General features: G+C 38.9%; 1 protein-coding gene across 7 annotated transcripts in view; it reads left to right on the plus strand.

Annotated features, from left to right (window-relative positions):
• Positions 1-21,816, plus strand: part of tjp2b (tight junction protein 2b (zona occludens 2)) — a 72,167-nt gene that overhangs the window by 18,489 nt on the left and 31,862 nt on the right. The window contains exon 1 of one of the 7 annotated variants that reach the window (XM_069187296.1): positions 4,338-4,791. The exons of 4 other annotated variants lie outside the window; for them this stretch is intronic. In XM_069187296.1, the coding sequence (XP_069043397.1) occupies positions 4,729-4,791 (63 nt within the window). In that variant the 5' untranslated portion in view covers positions 4,338-4,728. Of the gene's footprint in view, positions 1-4,337; positions 4,792-14,168; positions 14,449-17,236; positions 17,545-21,816 lie in introns of those variants that run through there. 2 more of the 7 variants (XM_069187297.1, XM_069187298.1) reach the window with 2 other exon arrangements.

The following is a 21,816-nucleotide window of genomic DNA, read 5'->3' on the forward strand; positions in this document are numbered from 1 at the left end:
TCCTGTTTCCAGTGACTGTAATTTGCTGCTTTCAAATCAAGGATTTTTTGGTTGGTAATAAATCATCTGCGCCCTCTGAAGCAGTTTGGCTTGGCTAAAGTGAGCTGAACATAAAAATGGTTACCAACAAGAGGAAGCCCTTCGGCTTGTCTAGCCTGTTTGGTAGTTAGTAGCTGATGGATTCCAGGATCTCATCCAGCCGTTTCTTGAAAGAAGCCAAGACTTCAACTTCATGGCTGGGTAGCTTGTCCGTACTGCCATAACCCTTAACATAAAGAGTTGCTACCTGTTCTCAGTTGTAAATGTAATTCCATGTAGTTTCTACTTTTGTCCACTGTTTTTTTTAGTGTATGGCATATGGCTGTCTAGGTTAGCATGTTTCTGGGCTTCTTTATTCCCTGAACAAGGGTCATCTGACCATGTGCCCAGGTTTATGAGTTAGGAGGTGTTTGTGAAGATCAGACATAAATAGTGAACCAGTACATATGTCTCATTAGCACTTGTGGTCCTAAAGATGTTCTTCACATCTTTCTGTATGTGTGATCTGCTTTTGCTAGGCCTTATTTCCGAATATGTTCATCATTAAAAGCTTTTGTTAAAAGTGGGTTCTGAGTAGCCTCTTCACTGGGCAATGAATTGTGACATTAGCTTACTGTATTATGTTTGATGTGCAAAATAGCTCTATAAATTTTTTTATGGCATTTTACATGCCATGATCAGTTTGTAATCCCTAAACGTGTTCTGTTGTAAAGTCCTTGTACATGTTGTTCTCAAGAACAGGCTATTTATTTCTTCTTGGACCCCTTTTGCTTGCCCTGAATTACTTGAGACATCATTGATACTAGTGGTTTGAAGTCCCTACATGAAGCTTCCCCTATTATACTGTAGATGTGTTCCAGACTGATTGTAGTCAGGCCTGAAATAGGGATGTCATTGTCTTACCGTGCATAATGTCTTTGCTGTAATGTTGATTTTTGTAGGTTTGTATCTTCCCCTTAGAAATTAAACTACTTTTTTCAGATTCCTGTTTTGAAGCAGGGTAATAAACTACAAATGCAGAAACAAAATGGCCAGAGATGATGAACTGTTTTGGTGCTTCAAGTGTAGCTGTCTGGGCAGCGATGGAATAGTATCCTCTTACTTTAAGAGTTACTTTGCGTCACATAAAACTGCTGATTAAGCTTGAAAAGTCTTGGTATGAAATCCATAGCATTGATTTATGCAATCCGTTGTTGTCAACAGCAAAGATTTGCTGCAACCTTCAGTCATTGATCTGTTTGATGGTTGACTTTTTTTCCTTGCTTTCCTTGTCAATGAAAATGATTGAAACTACATGATGCATGATGATGCACTATTGAATCCTGTATTGAATGAGAGGGTTGGCCACCCATACTTACAATATGCTTATTACTATGCTCAAACTGCTACCTTGTTAGTTGTTGTGCAGAATACTAACAGCTAGAAGTGTTTACAGTGTAGGTTTTGTCTTCTGCATATGGCAGTATATGGTTATGGTGGTTAGCTTTACTGCCTTGTAGCGCTGGGGCCCTGGGTTCAAATCTTGGGGTGCTATCTGCGTGGAGTTTACTTGTTCTCCCTGTATTCGCAAGGATTTCCTTTGGGTTCTCCTGTTTCCTCCTCAACTCCAAGGATTTTACACAGGCTACAAAGGAACAAGTAATAGGTTTATTCCATGCTGAAAGGAGAAGAAGGAAAACACGACGTTTCAGCCTTGGAGCCTTCTTCAGGTGTCATAAGAAGGCTGAAGAAGGCACCTGACACCTGATGAAGGCTCCACGGCCGAAACGTTGTGCTTTTTTCTTCTCTTTTCAGTATGGAATAAATCGATTACTTGTTCCTCTGCAGCCTACCCACCCAAACTACTTTTGCACAGGTTAATTGGCTTCTGGGAAAATTGACCCTGGCCTTGTGATGGGATGCCTTGTGATGGACAGGCATCCCATCCAGGGTGTTTCCTTCGCCTATTGCTTGCCAGGATAGGCTCCAGCTCCCCCGTGACCCCGTGTTGAATAACGCAGTTAGAAAATTAATGGGTAGGTACTTCCCTTTTCAGGCCATAAAGGGCCATGGGGAATGGGGTCAAGGGCCACCAATTTTCATTGCCCATCCCACACCGGAGGTGGAGGTGATGTCAGCATCACGCTCTGGCCGGCCTATTACCCTTGGAAGGATTAACCCCCGGTACTAGAAAATGAATAGATTAATATAATATTAATGAATTCACTGTATTGGGTGATGTGCAGCTAGTGGAATTTAATTTTTCTCACCTCGCACTGGAACCGGTTAACTGTTCTTGCCCTTTAAGTAGTAACTGTCTAAATTCCTTTCAATCAGGATCTCTGAGAGGATGAGTCAGGCTTACTCTGTGAGTCAACCCTGGAGTCAATCAATATCCATCCCAATTTGAGTTCTAGGAGAGTTTATTGCAGGGGTTTTTGCAGGGAGCAGGGAGTGATTAAACACAGCCCATCTGTTATCAGTAAGTCACGTGGTGGGGGGTTACCCAGGTTACGGAAGAATTTTAACTTTTCACCTGCACTCCTGCTGTTAAGGATTGTCGGCCTCAACTGAAATATTTGCTTAAGAGATAGGCAGACCAGAATGCTGATCACTGAATCATGCCTTTGACAATTATGCTGCTTCTTATTTTAAGCGTACTAGCAGATTTTTCTCCTTTCTTTATTGAATAAAAAGAAAGCTATTCAGTTCAATTACTCGCACCCCACTGTGTGACTGTCATTCACTGCATTCTAATGGGGAAAAGACTCCTGATTGCAATCTTAACAAAGTGCCCCCATTCTAAACGAAACATTTGTAATTGTTGGTTACTAGTCTCTGCTCTGTTTTTTTCCAGTGGTAAGTTACAAAATAAATATTGTGAAGCTACTCTACCCATCCAGTTTTAGACTGCTTCTCCTGGTTTAGGTCACAGTTATAGATAAGACTTCATTTATTTATAAAGCAAATCACCATGATTTGCGGCTAATTGTTGGTAAACCAGACTTCTTATTGCTGGTTGTGCTGAATTACAGTGCTGCTGAGAATTCATAGAATTATAGGAGAGGATTACAGTGACCTTGATTTTAATCTATGTAGTGTTGAAAACTGATTTACATTTAGTTTACAGCTATACCTTTGTAAACAGAAACTCGCTGGGGTGAGGGTGTTGGGGGAGGGCTGGACCGACCCACATACAGTAGTAATCTGGCTTTCGGGACAATGGGCAAATACATTAACAGGATGAGGAACATCTATTGCTTTATCAAGGCAGCAATGCTGTGGCACAGCCTTTAACATTAATTGGATTTGATTGGGACCCCATGCGTAAAAAAAGGTTAGAAGAAGAAAACAAAAGACAAAAGGGCACTGCTAGGGGTGGGGATACACATTATAATCTGAATATTATCTGCAGCGTTTCGTTATACGTCTTCTTTTGCAAAGGAAAACACTATAAGAAAACCATTAATTTGAGAAAATATAAGACCTCTGTAAATATATACATTTATGTATTTGAATGATTCACGTTTAACTATCCTGATTACATGGAATTTGTGCAGTTTTATATTCTCCTATTTAAAAAAAAATGAAATACAAGTTGATGAAATTGCTCGACGAGACCAGAGGTCACCAATAATCGGCAAACAAGTATTCTAAGTCATGAACGCAGTTCAGACGGTTGTCTCGTCAAATCGGTGGCAACTGGCTGCGTTAGTGGGTGTTTTTAAATATTTAAATATCATAAAACTCTGCTGAGAGAAGGATCAAGCAATGTCCAACGTCAAGGGCCAAAACAAAAGTTCAGTATTTTCTTGAAAAACGTTTTCAATTTTAAAAGTCGGTTATGTATACTGTTCCCCACTAACTATCGTGAAGCTATTGGGATACGTATCTCTCGGAATAAACATGACTTTTGCCAAGTAACAAAAGCTGGTATACATTTGCCGATAACGGGTAGCGACAGTTCGTATTTATTGAATTCTCCCTCCGTTTCCTTGTATAAACAGAACTTAGAACACAAATACTTATTTTAACACCCTATGAAGGACACGGTACAGGTGGAGTTAAAACTGGTGTGAAACTTGACCAAGAAAGAATCGGGGACGCATTTTTCTCTCCGCAGATGTATGTGGCTCACAGCAAATCATGACATCTTTTGACATACAAGAAAATCAATTTTCTTTGTTTTGTTTGTGTATTTTGGAAGTTTCTGCGAACTGCTAAAATCAATGCAACCATACCGGAAGAACCTATTTTGTTCAAAAGAGGGAGGATACGGAGAGGCTACTTAAGATTCAAACACATTTTGGTATCTTACATTCCGCGCACGGTTTGCGTCTTCCGACTTTTGGAAACCTGTATGTGTCCAGCGAATGACAGGATTTAAGTTTTGATCCTGAATTTGCTTTAATTGATTTTGTAAACACAAGTGGTCCCTCGTTTCTCAATGGTACTGCCTGGACGAGGGTTGCCCGGTTAAGTTTGTTCTCCCTGGAAGAATGCTCTTCCCTTCGCAGTGGGAATGTTTCTGGGGACGTCGAGGTCGGGAAGGAGGACTGCGCCTTTAAAAGGACCTTTTGTTGTAACGCTGTCAAAAGCCATGTTGAGTTTCAGAGTCTGAAGAACCGAACAAGAGCTAATTTACTCAGCTGTTATCTGCAGCTTGTTTGACCATTAAAAAAAAACCTTCTGAACTATTCAAACCGCAGGATGCCGGTGAGAGGGAGCAGAGCGGTTGTTTATTCGAGTAGAAATGTCTCCGAGGTTCTTAGAGTAAGTAACTGAAAGATGATTTATAAACACACTGTTTACTAGTTTTGTGTTTAGTTGTTGTGAAGTGTTTCTCAAGGTTTGACATGTAATTCTAGTCTATCCGCGTGACACGTGCAAATGAATCCAGTTAAGTTTAAAGATACATTTTCAAACAAGTTGAGTAAAGTGTGTCCAGTAGATTTTTCACCTGCGTTTTTTTGTTAACCTTTTGGAAGGGCCCTGGAAAAGCGGCTTATTTTCGCCGACTTAGCCGGTTTTCAGATACTACCAGACGAATCGTCGAGGCATTGAAACTTTCAACAGGAAAGGAGCATCGTTATGCTTCAGGCCGAAGCAAACACCCAAATAGCAAAACCTTCACTACCTATTCGTATGAGGCCACGGTAACTTAGAAATCGTTCTCAATGAACCACAATTAAATGTAAGAATTAAGAGCTAGAGTGTTTGAAGTAGGTCAACCCGGCTGTCAAGTTGCAGCAAGTCTGGGTCGCTGAAGCCCCTCGCAGTATCGCACGCTGGTGACCAGATGGCGACGCGCCGGTGGCAGCGTGACCCGAGCCGTCACAGTGTGGCGCAGAGGTGCCCGAGAGACGCCTTCTCCGGGTCCACCCTGTGTTCATGGCGATAGAGGACTTTCCAGTTTTATTTGATTGTCGACGAAGCTGCATCCTCGAAGTTAGTTTAACTTGAAATTGTTACCGCCACAAGAGCATTCCTTGATTTCTGGGCCCACTTGGACTTCCCTTGCAGACCAAAAAGGTCCTTAAAATGGCATTATAATGTGGGTTTTGATAACTTCTCTTTTGTCAGTTTTAACGGACATTCTATACAGTGTCATATTTAATATACGATGTCAACATGTCACATATGCTGTGCACATTTGGCATGCTAGTTTTGTATGTGGGAGGAAAAACAGTATTTGTGTAAATCTGAGAACTTCCTTGTTGTTTTTACAAACGCACCCAATTTAATTTTGTAGAGCAATGGTGTCATATTGGTGAGGCCAGTTCATGCTTTCTACTGGAGTGAAAACAGCTTAGCTTAAGTGTATGTAACCCAATTTCTCAGGCACCGGGGAAAAATGGAATTGAACTTCAGGGGGGTTTGCCAAGGATCTCCTGACTAACTGGTGCCCTGCATGTTCCAGGGGCACTGCAGCAGCTTTGCATAGAAAATTGGCACACATCAGCAGGCTAATTTAATTGCCAACTGTACCTCCTGAAGGCTTGTACTGGATTATCCCTTCGACACTTTCTGAAACGGCACCTCAGGTGCACTCTTTGTGTGTTTTCTGGCAATGATGTGAAAGTGTTTTTCCAAGCTGGTGCGGACATTTCAACTATTAGCTGGTGCTAGCACGGTTTTCCAAACCTCCGGATGAAATCCGTGGTGTCCCGATCCAGCGCAGAGAGGCCCCCACTGGGTGTTGGTGAGGAAACTCAAGTACGGGCCATCTGCCCTTTGCTACCAGTAAGACGAAAGTTACTGCTGAATGCTGGGGGCAGGGAGAGCTGGGAACAGACAGTTCATGTGTAGGGGTTAGCGATGTATAGCCAGGAGCAGAGGATCGTACTGCAGAATTCATTCCGGCTCTTCAGGGTCTTTGGGATGCTCTGTATTTCACCTGTATTACAGGTTCTGTACAGTCAAGTGAGCAGATGCAGTAACGATGCAAGGATCTCTGTCTAAAATAGACTTTTAGTTGTTTTGTTTTCTTTAGATGCACTTAATTCCCATTGTTTTGGTTTCATTATACTTCAACAGTTATGAATAAGAAATAGGTTTTATGATGGGAGACATAGCACTGATGGTGCTTATTTGTAATTTAAATGTCATTCAGACCTGTTTGAAACTTGCATGACACTGGATGTCTGTGAGCAGAATCTGTGCGACACCTTGGTGTTGTATTTAATGGTGTGACTGTTGCAAAGTAGTTGATCAAAGCTATAGGGATTTATTTTGATTGAATATCCATAATTCTCAAGGTCTACAGAGACCTTGTGTACAGCAGAGAGGGTTACATCTCGGTAGCTTGTGAGGGTGCATTCCTAATGTCACTTTAGGAGTGTCTGTGACCCAGCTACCTGGAGCTGTTCTATTCTTTCTTCATCTAATTAAAAATAACAAGTTATACCCTGATTCAATAAAGCACAAATTCATATGATAGTTATGTGTTCTGCAAAATACTTTCAAATCTTGAAGAAAAAGGACAAAAGATGATGCAAAATGTACATCCTTCACAATGTGCAAGGGTTACTTTAATAATAATCTTTATGAAAATAGATAAAAGGTATAATTTAAAGACTTTCAAGTCCAGCTTTGTGTAGTTGACGGTCTTTGGGTTACACATAGCATTGAAATATGGAGCTAGAAAGCTGTTCCAAAGATCCCAAGATTTCTATTCCAGAATTTAGAGCATGACTGAGTAAGCATGGTCAAAAAAATTAAATTATATTGAAGATTCGTCATTAGTACATATTTTAAGAATGCATGCCCTGCAGTCAACTAAACAGGCAATTGATATTACTCTTACACTGGCTTAGTGTTTTGTCTCATTTGCTTTTGAAAAGGTGGTAGTCTGTAGCATGGTGAATTATCACAAGCTCTTTACAACAAATTGGAATACTTTGTAAATACTGTACATTCTTTCAATGAGGAACATTGACCTTACTGGTGTTGTAATGCTGGGAGAAGAGGCTGAAAGGTATTGAAGCACAGCCTCTGGGGAAGAGCACAGAAATATACAAGGAAGTGCCTTTTCCAGTGCCACCAAAGCCTTGTCTTGATAGAAGCAGCAACTGTGTAGCTTTCACAGGAGCCGGTGGGTGGGTACGCTGTAACCTAGTAGAAGGCTGTTGCTCGGCTTTCAGATGCCACAGGCACTTTAATTAGGCTGTGCCCTGACCCTGTTACTTAAGCCGCCCAGAGCTTAGTTTGGCATAGGCTACTGTCTTGGGGGAGGAGTTCACTGGAAGGGACGGCTCTACTGCTTGGATGCCCTACAGCCTGGGTGGCAGCCCTTATAGGATGATGTTAATGATCATCATCATGGCCTCCTGCAAAACACCAGAAATGCTTTACAGGATTGCATCTGAATGCAGCTGTTTGAAAAAGCCATTTCCTCCCTGCTTGCTTGTCCCGTGTGAAATGCCGACTTTGATCTCGTTGCGTACAGCAGAGAGTGTTACATCTCGGTAGCTTGCAATGGTGCATTCCTAATGTCACTTTAGAAGTGTCTGTGACCCAGCTACCCGGAGCTGTTCTATTCTTTATTCATCTAGGCTTGAAGGGCAGACAACTGCTTCGAGAGCAGAAAATATGAAATGGTTCTTCATTTTGGATTTTGACAGTCTGCGGACAGGGCCTTTTACAGCAGCCCCTTGTTTTTCCTTCCACTTACCTTTTGGAATCTGCTTCTGATTATCGCAGAACTTACAAAGCTCGTCATAAAGTCAGGCAGTATTGGCAGCATCATCTTGTCAGATCTCAGAAACTAAACAAGGGTGGGTCTGGTCTGCACTGGGATGTGAAAGAGATCTGAGCAAAACTAGGATGCTGCTGCGAGTTGTGTTGGTGGACCAGCAGGTGGTACTCCTCCCCCTTGACTATAAATTTCATATCCGAGCCCCAGGATGTGTACCTTGTACCTTGATTTGCACAGGATAATTGGTCCCAGAACATTTGTGCTTAAGAGGGTCATAAAACATGTTGAGTTAATTGGAATAGGTCCTAAACAAACATGAAAATGAGTTAAATGCTTATATAAATGTTGTTAATCAGAAAATTGGTTTAATGTTATCACATTATACATAATCATGAATGCATCACATGTATTGGCTCATTAGTAGAGGGTTTATTGAAGAACGTGGCCTGCCTCGTTTTGTGGTGTCACAGATTTTCTTCATAGAAAACCTCCTTATGTCTAAGAAACTGTCCTTTTCTTTTTAATGTCTCATTTTTTATTGTTGAAGCTAAACAGATCTGCCATTGTAAGTCCCATACGGGGAAGGAGGAGTGAGTCAGTCTTCAGGAACATGTGCTTTGATTTTTTTTTATAATCCCTGTGAATCTGAACCCTTTTATTGTTAAATGACTGAAAATAAACTTTTTAAACACAGAGCTGTGGCATCTATATGTATGAGGCATAGCATTATGTTTCAGTCTTGCTGCCTTTTGATTATAATTTAATGATTTCTAGAATTGTAAAAATGTATTAATTTGACTTAACAAATGTATGGGAAGAAGTAAAGGTTTATTACATGCTGAAAAAAAAGACAACTTTTCAGAAGATAACACCTCAAGAAGGCTCCACAGCCTAAACATTGTCTCTTTTCTTTTCAGCTTGGAATAAACCTTAACGTGTTCCTTTACAGCCTACGTGTGACGACACAGCTCCCTACTTGAACTTTTGTTAAGAAATTATGACTAACAGGGTTGTTCAAAGTGGGGACCCAGACTTTTGAGCTAATGGAGATGCTCTCCCTCAGAGACAGTATGAGGTCCTGACTACCTAGGTCCTGTCTTTTAATTACCATGTCACCTTTCCAAAAACAGAACAGAAAAACATCAAATGAACAATAAGAACATAAGAGTGGTTGCAGATAAGTGGAAACAATTCAGCCTGTCTGGTCCGTTTGGTCACTAGTAGCTAATTGTTCCAAGGATGTCATCCAGGCAGTTCATCTTGAAGGGAGTCAGGGTCAGTGCATTTGAGGTGCTCAATTTTCAGTGCCTTTCAGATTTCCTTGGGGACCTTCTGATATTTTCCCAGGTCCCCGAAATGAAATAAAGCACTTTCTCTATTGCTACAGTTAGTATTGCACCTTTACGAAAGCATTCGCAATAAATCATCATAGAAGAGTGAATCCTGAAATTTCCTGGCAAATTGGACTGAATTTCAAAAGGTTTTTAATGGTTTGTGAGCTAGGACTGTCTTATATAGATTCACAGGCTGTGCTTTTGTGTTTTGCTGTTTTGCATTCCGAAGATTACTAATAAGATTAGCTTTATCTGGGAAATTACAGGAAGGGTAGTTTTCTGTTAACTTCCTCTTTCTCTGTTGCCCCTCTTTGACGTTCATGGTAGTGTCCAGGCTTAGACTGCCTTTAAAAAGAAATACGAAAGCAGATAAAATTGTGGTGAGGATGGAATAAAGTGAAGCTTCTACAGATAGTTTTGGAACACTAACTTATAAAGAGGAAGTGTTAGGCAGTCAAAGTCTGACATGTATTTTAATGTATTTCTTAAATGATTTAGCCTTAATCAAAAACGCTGAACAAATTAAATGGGTTTAATATAGCCTGCATGTTGTCACACTGTAACAACGTTTTCCATTATTTCTCCAAGGGGCATTACATGCGAAATAGGACCCTTCAGGTCCAATCTTATGTAAACTCTGAAACCCTTATGGTGTTAGGTCTATTTGTATGATATTTACTGGTTCAAAGCTGATTTTATGGATGTCCTCTTGCACATTGGATTATATTTGTTTAACTTAGTGGTATATTGGTCTGGACAGCTTTCGAAAGAGCTACAATCTGACCTCTTGCTGTTAGGGTTTTTCCAAGTTGAATTGCTCAGATCTCACAAGTAATGTTTTCTTCTCTAAAGAAAAACATTGCACAGATATGGGAGCGTTTTTGAAAAAATAATTTTCACAGGCCAGGCTTTTTCTATCTTGACAAATACACTCGTTCTGACCCCATGAGCAGTGAGGGAAGATATATATTATTTTGAAGAAATTTTGACTAAGGTTAACCCCCCAGATGTGAATTTTATGTTTTGTGTTTTAACCTATTAAAAAAGTTAATTCCTCAGTGATTTGGAGTTTGAAGGTTCCTGTGTTTTCCTCAGGTTTTCTTATCAAGGTTCGTGTAGGAAGCAGATTCCTCTCTGCGGTAGTTTGCAATTAAAGAGAAAGGCAGGGAAATTACTGCACCATTGCAAGTGTATTGCTGTTCTGTACATGCAGCACGTGCTTGATGTTGTCAGGAAATATAAACTAAAAATGCAGTTGCTAGATTATGACTTGTATTGTGTTGTGCTTTAAAGCAACAGTCTGCAGTTCATGTGTTTCCTTTTATCGGAGTACTTAATATGATTCTTATTTTCACAGGGCCTGGCATGCCATGTTTACTGATCAGTTTCTACAATTAGCCTGCAAGTGATCTCAGCTTAACTTAGGGGGTGACCAGTGCATGAAAATAGATATAGTTTTGAAACGCATTTGAAGTAACGATAAAAGCAGTTCAGGTGTGATCTGATATTTCAGATTTTGTCTTTGACATTAATCTGTATTGAATTCCAGAATCCATTTAATTTGTCTGATGCTTCAGAAACTGAAAAGCAAAAGAATATTTAAAATGTTTTTTTAGAAAAGAAAGTATATCTTGAATACTGTATGACGCACTACAATAGCAACATTTTGTATGTGTAAAAATGGCTTTGAATGTGAATTTTTAAATTCCATTTTAAGATTAAATATAAATTTGAATGTCTATCATGCATAAGAAATAAACAGATTTCCCCCTTTTAGTAATATCAGTACATTTCTTTATGCCTGTGGCTTTAATTTAAAAACAATGGTTGTTGTTGAATTGTATTGGGAAAGGGGTGGAAATCATTTATTTATATTTCCCTTGTATTTTCCTGTGAATTCAAGAACTCTTTTCTATATTCAATCAATTACAAAACAGCAAAACAAAGAGGAAACTCTTCTTGATTCATGTGTAAGACTTAAGAAACATATAGACAATTTAATCAAGTCCCAGTAAAAAATGGTCTCCAGCTAAACGGGCCTTATAAACCTGAATCCCAGTGTAGCACAGGGGGTGTTTGTTGTAACTGGCCTGAAAAAGAACCTGATATTTTCTTTTGTTTTAATGTGGTGTTCCTTCTTCACGAGTTCTCCCTTCATCATGTAATGGAAAACTTCAGGTTTTGTTTTTCTGGATAGCTTCAACGGTACAAACATTGGAACACTTGATTCATTGTCACACAATGATGACAAACTTCCTCCGTAGGATAACTAGAACAATTGACGGAGCCAGAACAATTGATTGCATGATTGTTACTAAATGCTGATCTATGTTTCGATGGAAGTTGAGAAATTGAAGAGAAGCTAACTTCTTTATATTCATCACATTGTTCAAATGTATTTTCTGTGCGTAATGAGAAGGTATATGTCCTTTCTGATAAATTGGTTGACTAATGGTCTTGTAACAGCTACAGGGATTGTTCCTCATTCCGAGCTTGATTTATATCAATAAAAGCGAAAAGGAGAACATCCTGTTGCTTTTGGACAATGTTAACTTCATGCTGAGCTCTGTTCTTGGATGCATGACTGAATAAAAGGTATACTTAAGTACTAGATTTTCCATAAGAATAACCTAAAATATAAAAAAAATACTATTTCTAGAAAACTATCAAGCATCTAGACTTGTACTAGTTAAATAACATGTAACTTAAAACTTCAAGAAATAAAGACCCAGTCTTAACTTTTAAGGAAATTAGTTGGGATAAGAATTTTTATACTGTTTGAAGAAGGGTGTATATTGGAGTGTTTATAATAGGAAAAATTCTAAATTGCATGTTAACCATTCATTTTTAATTTGAATTTACAAATTTACAAGGTTTAGCATATCTTGTCTGCCCCTTTGAATTTATGTAAAACTAACAGGCAATACTTTTTTAAGGAACAAGTAATAGGTTTATTCCATGCTGAAAAAAAGAAGAAAGAAAACACAACTTTTTGGCCATGGAGCCTTCTTCAGGTGTCATATTTTTTTAAGCTTAATTAGATATGTATTGTTCCCAAGTTTACCACCTGCTTAACATGTTTTAAAACTGACATTCGTAACAGACGTTGCTGTCAGTGTGTGATAAGCACTCTGCGATGATCAAATCAGATATTAATGCAAATGATTGCTTGAGGACATTTAACCAGTTATTCTTTAATTACTTCTCTGAGGATTTTAGTCGGCAACATTTAAAATTTGTAATGTGTATGCTAAAGTCCCTGTTGGAAGGAAAGTGAAGTTACTAAACTTCAACTTTTTCCTGACCTCGTTCTTTTGGGAATCATCTTCTAGGTTGAGGCACTTATGTTTTGATGTTTGTATCAAAATCCAGTAATAGAATCACCTCTGTCTGTGTGTGTACAATTTGTGGTATACAGCATGTATATACTATATTGTGTGCTTTATGCATTTATATACCTAATGCACACTCTACAAGCTTTGAATTTGATGTTAGATTACAGTATAATTATGTAACTGCTGAAAGCTCACTTCCATTAAAATATCAGGAAAAAGATTGCTGTACAGCAAAGTATCAATTTATAAGTAGCTTTCATGAAAAACCTTAAAGTGTGATAGATTTCCCCATTTCAGTCATGTTGCCAAAGATTAAACTTTTTTTCATGGGTAAAAATGGTTGGTCTTTGTAATTGATCTGAGGAGCAACTACCAACCAAACAAGCTAGACAGGCCAAATGTTTTTTTGTTTCTAACTGTTCTTATGTCTATCCCATTACATGATAGACAAAGCAGTAGATAGCTTTCTGCCCAGAGGACTCAAAACGTAGACAAACTTTACAGTTTGAGCTGAGGTTACATTGTTACCTTTTATCAAACATAGAAACGGCAAAATAAATTCCTATTTTAGTTGCATCTAATATGCTGTTAAAACTCTAATGGGAAACATGTACCATACTAGTTTTCTTATTTTCTGAGACAAGACTTAATGGAAACAATTTGGAATTTCTACATATTAATTTCATGTATATCATAACCGTATACAACAGACTTCACAGTACTAGTATCTTATAATTCCAATATCTTGTGAAGTTGGGCAAGTCTCTCTGACCTCTGACCTCTCCAATCTGTAGATTATGATCTTGTTCCACGTTTAATTTTGCACTGAAGTTTGATTTAATGTCATACTTTGCAACTGTATTTTAAAGTTTTTTTTATAGATGCAAAGATGACAGGAAGTGTATCTTTGTAATTTAATCCATAAAAAAACCCTAAGGTAAATGTTTCTACATTGGGACTTTAATCTGAAATATGTTATGAGCAGACAATAGTTTTTCAGACTTCTTGCTTTTTTTCATTTTTCAAATAACATTTTCACCATAAAATCGAAATGTTCAAAGCAGTCCTTGGTAGGTGTGTCTGGTTTCATCCATGGTCTGTATATTAGGGGTGTGTACTAAAGTAATGGGTGTTCTTGTGCCTTTTAAGGAAGAGGCCTTTCTGAGGCCTGTGAACATTAACCCAGGAAGGCAGCCCACAGGCTTGAGGTTTGTATTACCTCACAGTCAGGTAAAGGCAGCTGTGATTGGCTGAGCACAGAAAGCATGGGCCGGCCTTCACCATCTGGCTGCTTTGCAAGGGATAGTAGGAGAAGTCCAGGTTGTAAAGGGTTCTTGGTTTGTTTTCCAGCAAAGAAAGAAACCAAAAATAATTTGGTATTCCATTAAGAGGGTATATAATGACTGAAGGTTTGGATTACCATTTGGTTGTGCTAATGTTATGAATAGTTTCAGAGCCTGAATACATCCTTTAAAAGTCTACTTGCAGAAAAAAACTGTTTTGAAACAGTTGGTATGTGACCTGAATACAGAACTCCAAAATGGCTGTCAGATTCCGAGACCAGGTAAGTCAAGTCTAATACACTGAAGTAATTTTGAAAGGTTTGTCAGTGAGGTGTTAAAAATATTATAGACTGAAATGCTTGGAACTGGATATGGGAAGGACATAATTTAGTTCAAGTGCCTATGTTGCAAGTAGTGTACAACTTGACTGCATTTTCCTTGTTTTTATGCTTCTAATTCAGTGATGTCTTTCATTGTGAGGAAGATTTTTTTTATGATTGAGTACCTGGAGGATCATGAAAGATATTAAGTGACAAAATGCTCACAAGAAATTTTAATAACTGCATTGGTATAATTTATCCTTGTTGCCTTTTCTCTGTTGGAGATTAATATGGAATTTTTACTTTCATAACACTAGAATTTCTTACAGACCTCATAGCAATACTATGCAGAGTTTGACTCTATTATAAATTGTTGGATACACTTTGAAATAATATACTTTAACTCATCACAGATCTTCTTCAACAATATGCATTGTCATTGTTACCCTGTTTTAACGCTTAAAGCCACACCCAGAGCAAGTGAATAAAACATGTGATCATTATTCTCAAAAGCAAGTTATAATTTTCCACAGATGCTGCCTTTGGTTTTCATTTGTTATGTTTTGCACATTTTCAAGGTGTTCCACAGACCTGACCACTGATTTTACTGTTTCGGCTCTATAACTGAACAATAAAACAAGCTCAGATAAAAACAGAATGTTCCTCATATGCCTCCTGCCTTTGTGTCCTACTCCAAGACCAAAGAAATAAGTCTTTTCTTCCAGTTAACAGTGTGTATCCTGTTTCTCCGTTGTTAATTAGTATTTAACTATAGTAACTTTTTTCTAAGAATACTATAGTGTTATTCTGTATAGTTCTGATAGAGACAAATGGCCTATTTGCAGGGCAGGTGTGTTCTGTAACACTCTTTTTTGTCTTTTATAGGGGGGAGAAGTGGATTTTGTGTCTGTAGGATCCTGAAGTTAAATCATTTTTTTTTACAAGTAGTTTTGAATTTCTGCTGAACCACTCCCCTGGGAAATGTGAGAGAGTAGAATATGGTGGCCTTGGAAGTTCAGTTTCACTGGCTTCAGGCTTTATAATAAAAATCTCTTTGTGAAAAATTGAATGTGACAGTCTGAACTTCTGAAGTCCTTCGGCTGAGGAAGAGCTTGTTTATGCCATGACCGGCTTGCCCTTCATTGGAATGATTTGTGGAGGCAGCAGAAAAGTTACAGTAGTTATTGCCTAAATTGTGCATGTTGATGGGCACAGTGCTTCGCAGGCCGGAGTGAAGAGGAGGGCAGAAATGTGAGTCTGGCATGCATGTAAACTACTGCTCTACAATCATCAGAAAAACAACCCCGTGGAATCTGAGGCTACAATAAGTTCCTTCTTTGAACTTCGTAGTAAATTCCCTACATTGCCGATTGTAAACCTGTTCTACAAATTAAAATGGAATCTCCATTTTTCATGCCTTGGAATCTAAATGTCTGTTAGCAGCAGTTCTGCTTTGTTGTTTAACCTGCTAGGTTGCTCCTTAATTGTCTATAATTTTATCAGAATAGATTACTAAATTATTAAGCACTAGTTGCACTTTTAAGATTTGAATCTGGATGATGTAGTGGAAATCAGGATTCCCTTGAGAATGGAGCCCAGATTGCCAAGTATGGTCTCTTGATTTCAGCCCACTTTTGAACCCAGTGTCTAGAATCCTTGGAAGATTTACGATGACCGGTAATGAATTGGATTACACGGTAATCTGCTTCATTTAAATAGCTTCAGTAATGTTGCTGTAATCTTGTGTTTTAGAGCACACTGTTGTAGTAGAGTTTGCAAAGCATCTTAATCTGTCCTGGTGTTTAGCAGGAATTTATTGTAGGCACTAGTATAATTTGTTTTTAATTTCAGAGGCAAATGGGGACTATAGACAGGTTAATGCTTTTCTGATTTATCATTAATTCAAATGGTGCTGCACACACCAATAAAATATTTAATGTTTGCCAAGTAAAAATTTTCAGCAGAGGTTTTGAAAGCTGTCGGATGCCTTCTTGTGTAAAGAATTTATTTGTGTAAAGGTTTCATTTCCTCATCTGAGTTTTGCATTCAATGATCATTGAAAGAGCAGTAGAGTGTATACCTCCAACTAGCTTCCTCTTGTTGTGCATATGATACTTTTTATTAGAAGTGTCCAGTTATTTCTAAAACAAGGTGCTGAAGGGATAAAAAATGGACAACAGTGGCGTGTTGTCAGAAGGACACATTAAAGGAATAGTAATGCCCAGTGAGCATACATGGGATTTGATTAGACTAATATGAAATGTCTTCAGATTACACATCGACAATAAACACATAAAATGACATGCAATCTTTCAGAAGTGCAGTTTTTTTTTATAGAGAGTCCAGATCCTTGTGAGTCATATTTAATGATAGAAAAGATTCCCTCCTCTTCTGTTGACTTAATAACCTGCACTTAAAAATCTCATCGGCTGTAGAGTACATGTCACAATGAACCCTGTTTGTTTCTGGTACCTGTTTTCAAGCAACTATTTGGTCATATGTCTGGTTTTCTGAAAAGGTGGGCTATTTAAAACAAAAACAGTACAATTTCAGTGAAATTGTACATGCCGTATGCTTCTGCACAGGTTTTTATTTTCTCATTAACATATCTATTACACAAGAGCTTATTGGAACTACTTGGTTCACTACAGGAACTGAGCCAGTCTCTGACTGTTAAAATCCGGAAGCAGTTTCACTAGACAAAACACTTGTGAACCTGCAGTGTCGTCACTTCGAGAAAGTGTGGACTTCACCTTGGTAGCTGGGTCGCCTCAGTGGCATTTTGGCTCTCTAAATGAGTATCGACACGACCACCAGAGCTGAAACTCTTTGAAACACCTGTGTGTAGTTTGTCTTGATTGTTTCTGAATTTTTTTTTCGGTTGTTATGACCAGAAGGCGTTGCCCGGACTTGTCAGGATATGCAGGAATGTCCTAGGGTCACATGGTTGTTGATCTCTATGGATGAAAGGCAGTAGAAACTGCAAGGCATGTTCACCACAGCTTTCATTTCAGTGCAGGTTGGAAGGAGATTCTGCCGTCTGTATGTACAATGCAGGTAACTAAAAAGATCTTTTATTTCTATTGAGGAAGGCTATAACTTAACCGGTCTGTGAAGTGAAGTGTTTCACTTTTGAAAGACATTTTGAAGTGTGTATACAAAATATACACAGAAGACTATACAAATGGACATTTGTTTTTGTCCTTTGTTATATTTCTTTTACATTTTCGTACTGAAACAGATCACTATTTGCATAATATCCATGTATGTCACTCCTTAGATGTGGTGAGGGAAACATGCGGTGTGGTTTTTTTTCAGTAGCTGTTCAGCAGAATAGCTGAGCTCTGGCGTAGGTGTGGCTTGAAGACCTCTATTCCCGTTACAGTTCAGATAAATAGGATGTATTTTACTGATGGTTTTTCTCCAGTGCAGCATACATTATTGCCTGTTTATTATCCTGAGTGCTTGAACTGAAGCCACCTGAGTCGAGCACCTTCCTCTAGTGTCAGGGATCTGAACCCACGACCTTTCACTTTACGAGACTGGTTACGCCTCGCTGCTGCCCGTACCACTGTGCGCATGTGACGGAAATGAGCCTTGACAGTCCAGTGAGGAGTCCTGTCTGAAGAAATGAGGGCCACCTGCAGACGAGCAGTGCAGAGGGCCATGATCCAGACACTTCACGGCACACTGAGCCTCACAGAAAGCTGGCGCTGATCAGTGCTGCGTCAGGAGCTCCCAGCGCTGTAGACTGCGAGGGCGGCCCCGACTCGCAGTCAACAGAGGGATAAGGGGGAAAAAAAGGGCTGGTTTTACCTTTTAAAATCAAGGTGGTGATCAGAATATTGGAAGCACAGTGAAAGTGGTTTAGACACAGCCTGGATTCAGGTTTTCAGAATTCAGCAGGTTCTTGTTCTGTGTTGGGGTCATGCAGCTCTGGTGCTGTAACAGTCACTGTGATTTTACCCAACTCTGTCCCTCTTTCAGCCCTGCGTACTTTACTTTCGCATGCTGTAAGGACCGAGTTCGTCTCTGGAATACCAACACAAGGATCTGTGCCTTCTGTAAACGCTTCAAAGTTGCGGCCTTACCCTGCTGGTGCTAGCTCTTGCCACCAGTGTACGTGATTTGCTGAGGAGAGAGAGGGGGTGCCAGCGTGCGTCCGCAGTGCCCAGTGGAGCAGGCCTCCCCGCCGGGCTGCAGGGCAGGGGCAGCTGCTCACTGGGGCGAGACGATTGGTTCTCCACAGTGTTCGGCGCCGACCCGCTCAAGGGCACTTTGGGTCGATTCATTGTGTTTGCGAGGCGGATGAGCAGACAAAGGCCGGCTCTCCAGTACCGCTTCTCCCGTGAAACAAAACAGTCTGCATTTATCTTCCTGCAACGGGGATTTAAGGAATGTTAATTGGTGTTGTGGCTGGGCGTCTCCTAGCACAGATTTTTAGGCAGGCTTATCTGAGATGAGCCGCTTATTTTTGAATTTGAGCTTAACTGAGATGTTGAGATAGTTGTGGACAAATGTTTTCAAAATCTCTCCAATTAAGTTTTTTTTCTTAACAGCAACGCGGTTCACGCAGTGCACAGAAAGTGAAGAAGTGAAGACAAAAACAGACATTTTTGTAACAAAACATTTAACTAGAATTTGTTCCAGTTTATTTGTTGCAAAGCTAGTCTGCCAGTTGTAGAGCTTTTTAGATTAACTATCCATTCTGTTGCACTCAGTCTCATAAAAGTCTTATTTATTCGTGGATTTTCCAACTTTTGGAGTGAGATTCAGTTCTTAAATTAAGACAGATTGTTAAAATCTGTGATAGGATTTTTTAAAATTTCATCCCAGCTGCGTTTTGCATAATTCAGATCTATTATACTACTCTTCTTTTAATGTTTTAGCTGAAGCATAGTTTTTCAGAACATGCCCCAGACTAAATGCAATATTCTAGCTGTGAACAGATAGACCCATTTTGCAGTTTTGTGGTCATTCCTTGTTTTAAATTCTTGCCATTTTCGAGCACTATGTCTTAATGATTTGTAGTCATTCCACTGTAGTACGCAATTCCCTTTTTATCTTTACAATTTTATGTAGTTAAAGATGTAACATGTCCAAGTGAATGAGTAATTTTCTATCTTAAATGCATGTGCAGAGTTTGATTAAATCAGGTTTATTGTCATGGTTGAACCTTTCATACATCTTTATGTCAGAGATTTAGGTGGGATGTTCAGACTTTGTACTTATAGAACAGAACTAGACATCTACCTTTTTTTAAGTTTAAATCGTCTAACAAAACAAGTTTTTTCCGTTTTTATTTCTGTTTTTTCAGTTGTGTGCTCATGTAATGAGTGTTACTGTTATGCAGGCTTGTTGACGATTTGTGTCTGGGTTAGTCACCATTTTACCAAATTGGTATTATAAGCTATTTGTTCCTGTCCAGTAACGCATCAAAGGCGTGGGGCTTTTGGAGCATTATGAATATTCAGCCAGCCTTTTCCATAAGTTAGAACAGTGTTCCTGCGGTACAACTAGATCGTTTGTGTTTCATTCAACCCGGAGTGAAGGTTCAGTTGGACGTTTTGAATTTTTAGAACTGTTTACATCCTTAAAATAGAAGAACAATGCTGGAGATTAGCATTAAACCTGTGCCAGATGCTGTGATTCAGATACTTATCTGAATTTAACTAATGGGCCCACCTAGCTCTAAGAACAATGAGTGTATATATAATAGTTATTCCTATAATAGTTTGTTTTTAAGGAGCAATCAGAGAGCAAATGGAAATGATCTGCTTTATGCAGACCCTAAGCTCTGAGATCAGAAAAGAGTTAAACATTGGTATATGTCAGGGTTTTCAACAAGAAAAAGCTCGGGCCAAGTGGCAACTCAAACCCACCAGCTAGCAGCTAGATTACTGAACTAGCTTGCAAAGATACTAGCTGTCTTCTCATTGTACCCAAACAATATTATCCTGAAAAAAGTTGGTATTTGACTACAACAAGGTCAAAGTATGTAATTGTAATAAGATGTAATAATGCTACCCGGGGAAGAGCTTTGTGATTAAAAGGCGTTGCTATTTGTTGTTTTCTGTATGCATCGAGCCATTTTGTTCTGTTTGCTATTGAGCTGCGGTTTATTATTTTGCTCTCATTGAAGCAGTAAGTCCTTTGTTCCCACTTTAAAAATGAAGTGGCTTCCACTCCATTTATTATTCTTTAGAAACGCTGTTTGCCACCAGCATTCACACGCAGGGGACAGGGACAGGGTATTTGTCTGTGACCCCATGATTAAGCTGCAAGGAAACCAACCCAGACTTGATGGAAATGTGTGTGGTTTCAGACCAGTGAGTGAGACGTGAGAGCTGTGTGATTATGTACTGCACCATCGCTGTATGTTGTCTGTCTTCCAGTGTGTACATGTTGTCAACATTTATTCCATGCATTTATTTGGCATGGTCTATATAAAATGAGTAGATGTTTTCTACTCATTAGAAAACTGTGGAAAAACCTGCAGTTGTTCACTTAAAGGTAATGTAAGCTTAATTGATGAAGAGTTTATTTGGACCAAAAAGCAAGAGTCACAGGGGCATTCAAGTAAAGCTGGTACTGGAAAATGCTGTTTGTACTGATTTTCCTTTGAGTGGAACAGTACTTCAAGCTTTGAATGCATGTTTACTTGAAGGTTTTGATATTACAGACCACATTAAATTTGGCAGAGATTTACTTTAAGACTATTAAACAAGCTCTACTCTCAGTTTCTTGAATAAAATGCTTTATACATGTCAATATGTTACTGAAGTAGAACAGTTTTAATTTATAAAACCTTTGGGTAGAGGAACTCAATAATTAAGCACCTAAAATTGAAATTCCATTCCTGTCCATATTTGCCTATGTTTTTTCATTTTTTGAAAGCACCAGTCACACTATTAAGGTCTTGCTAAATAGTGTGGCTACCCAACTCTTTTCACTCCTGAAAAAAGGTAAATATGCAAGATGACAAGATATGGCAGTGCTGACCTTTGGATACAATTAGATAAAATTGTTTACTATTTTACCAAAGTCATCTAGCCAGCAGTTTAACATTCACTCAAGAGCCTTCATCGCACGGCTTTTGTGCAAAACAGGTAAATAATTTAATACCTTGTGACTGTGATCAATTCGCATACATATATACTGAGCATTAAAAGAGAATTTGTGTTTAACTGCAGCAAATTCACAATTTAACTGTGCCACCGTGCCACCCATAAATCAAGAGATGTTATATTAAAATGTAATCCACTAATAAGGCCACATTTGAAATATTGTGTACAATCTTGAGCACCCTGATTATAGAAAATATATTTT

The sequence above is a fragment of the Lepisosteus oculatus genome, chromosome 3, assembly GCF_040954835.1.
Source record: "Lepisosteus oculatus isolate fLepOcu1 chromosome 3, fLepOcu1.hap2, whole genome shotgun sequence".
Classification (NCBI taxonomy): Eukaryota; Metazoa; Chordata; class Actinopteri; order Semionotiformes; family Lepisosteidae; genus Lepisosteus; species Lepisosteus oculatus.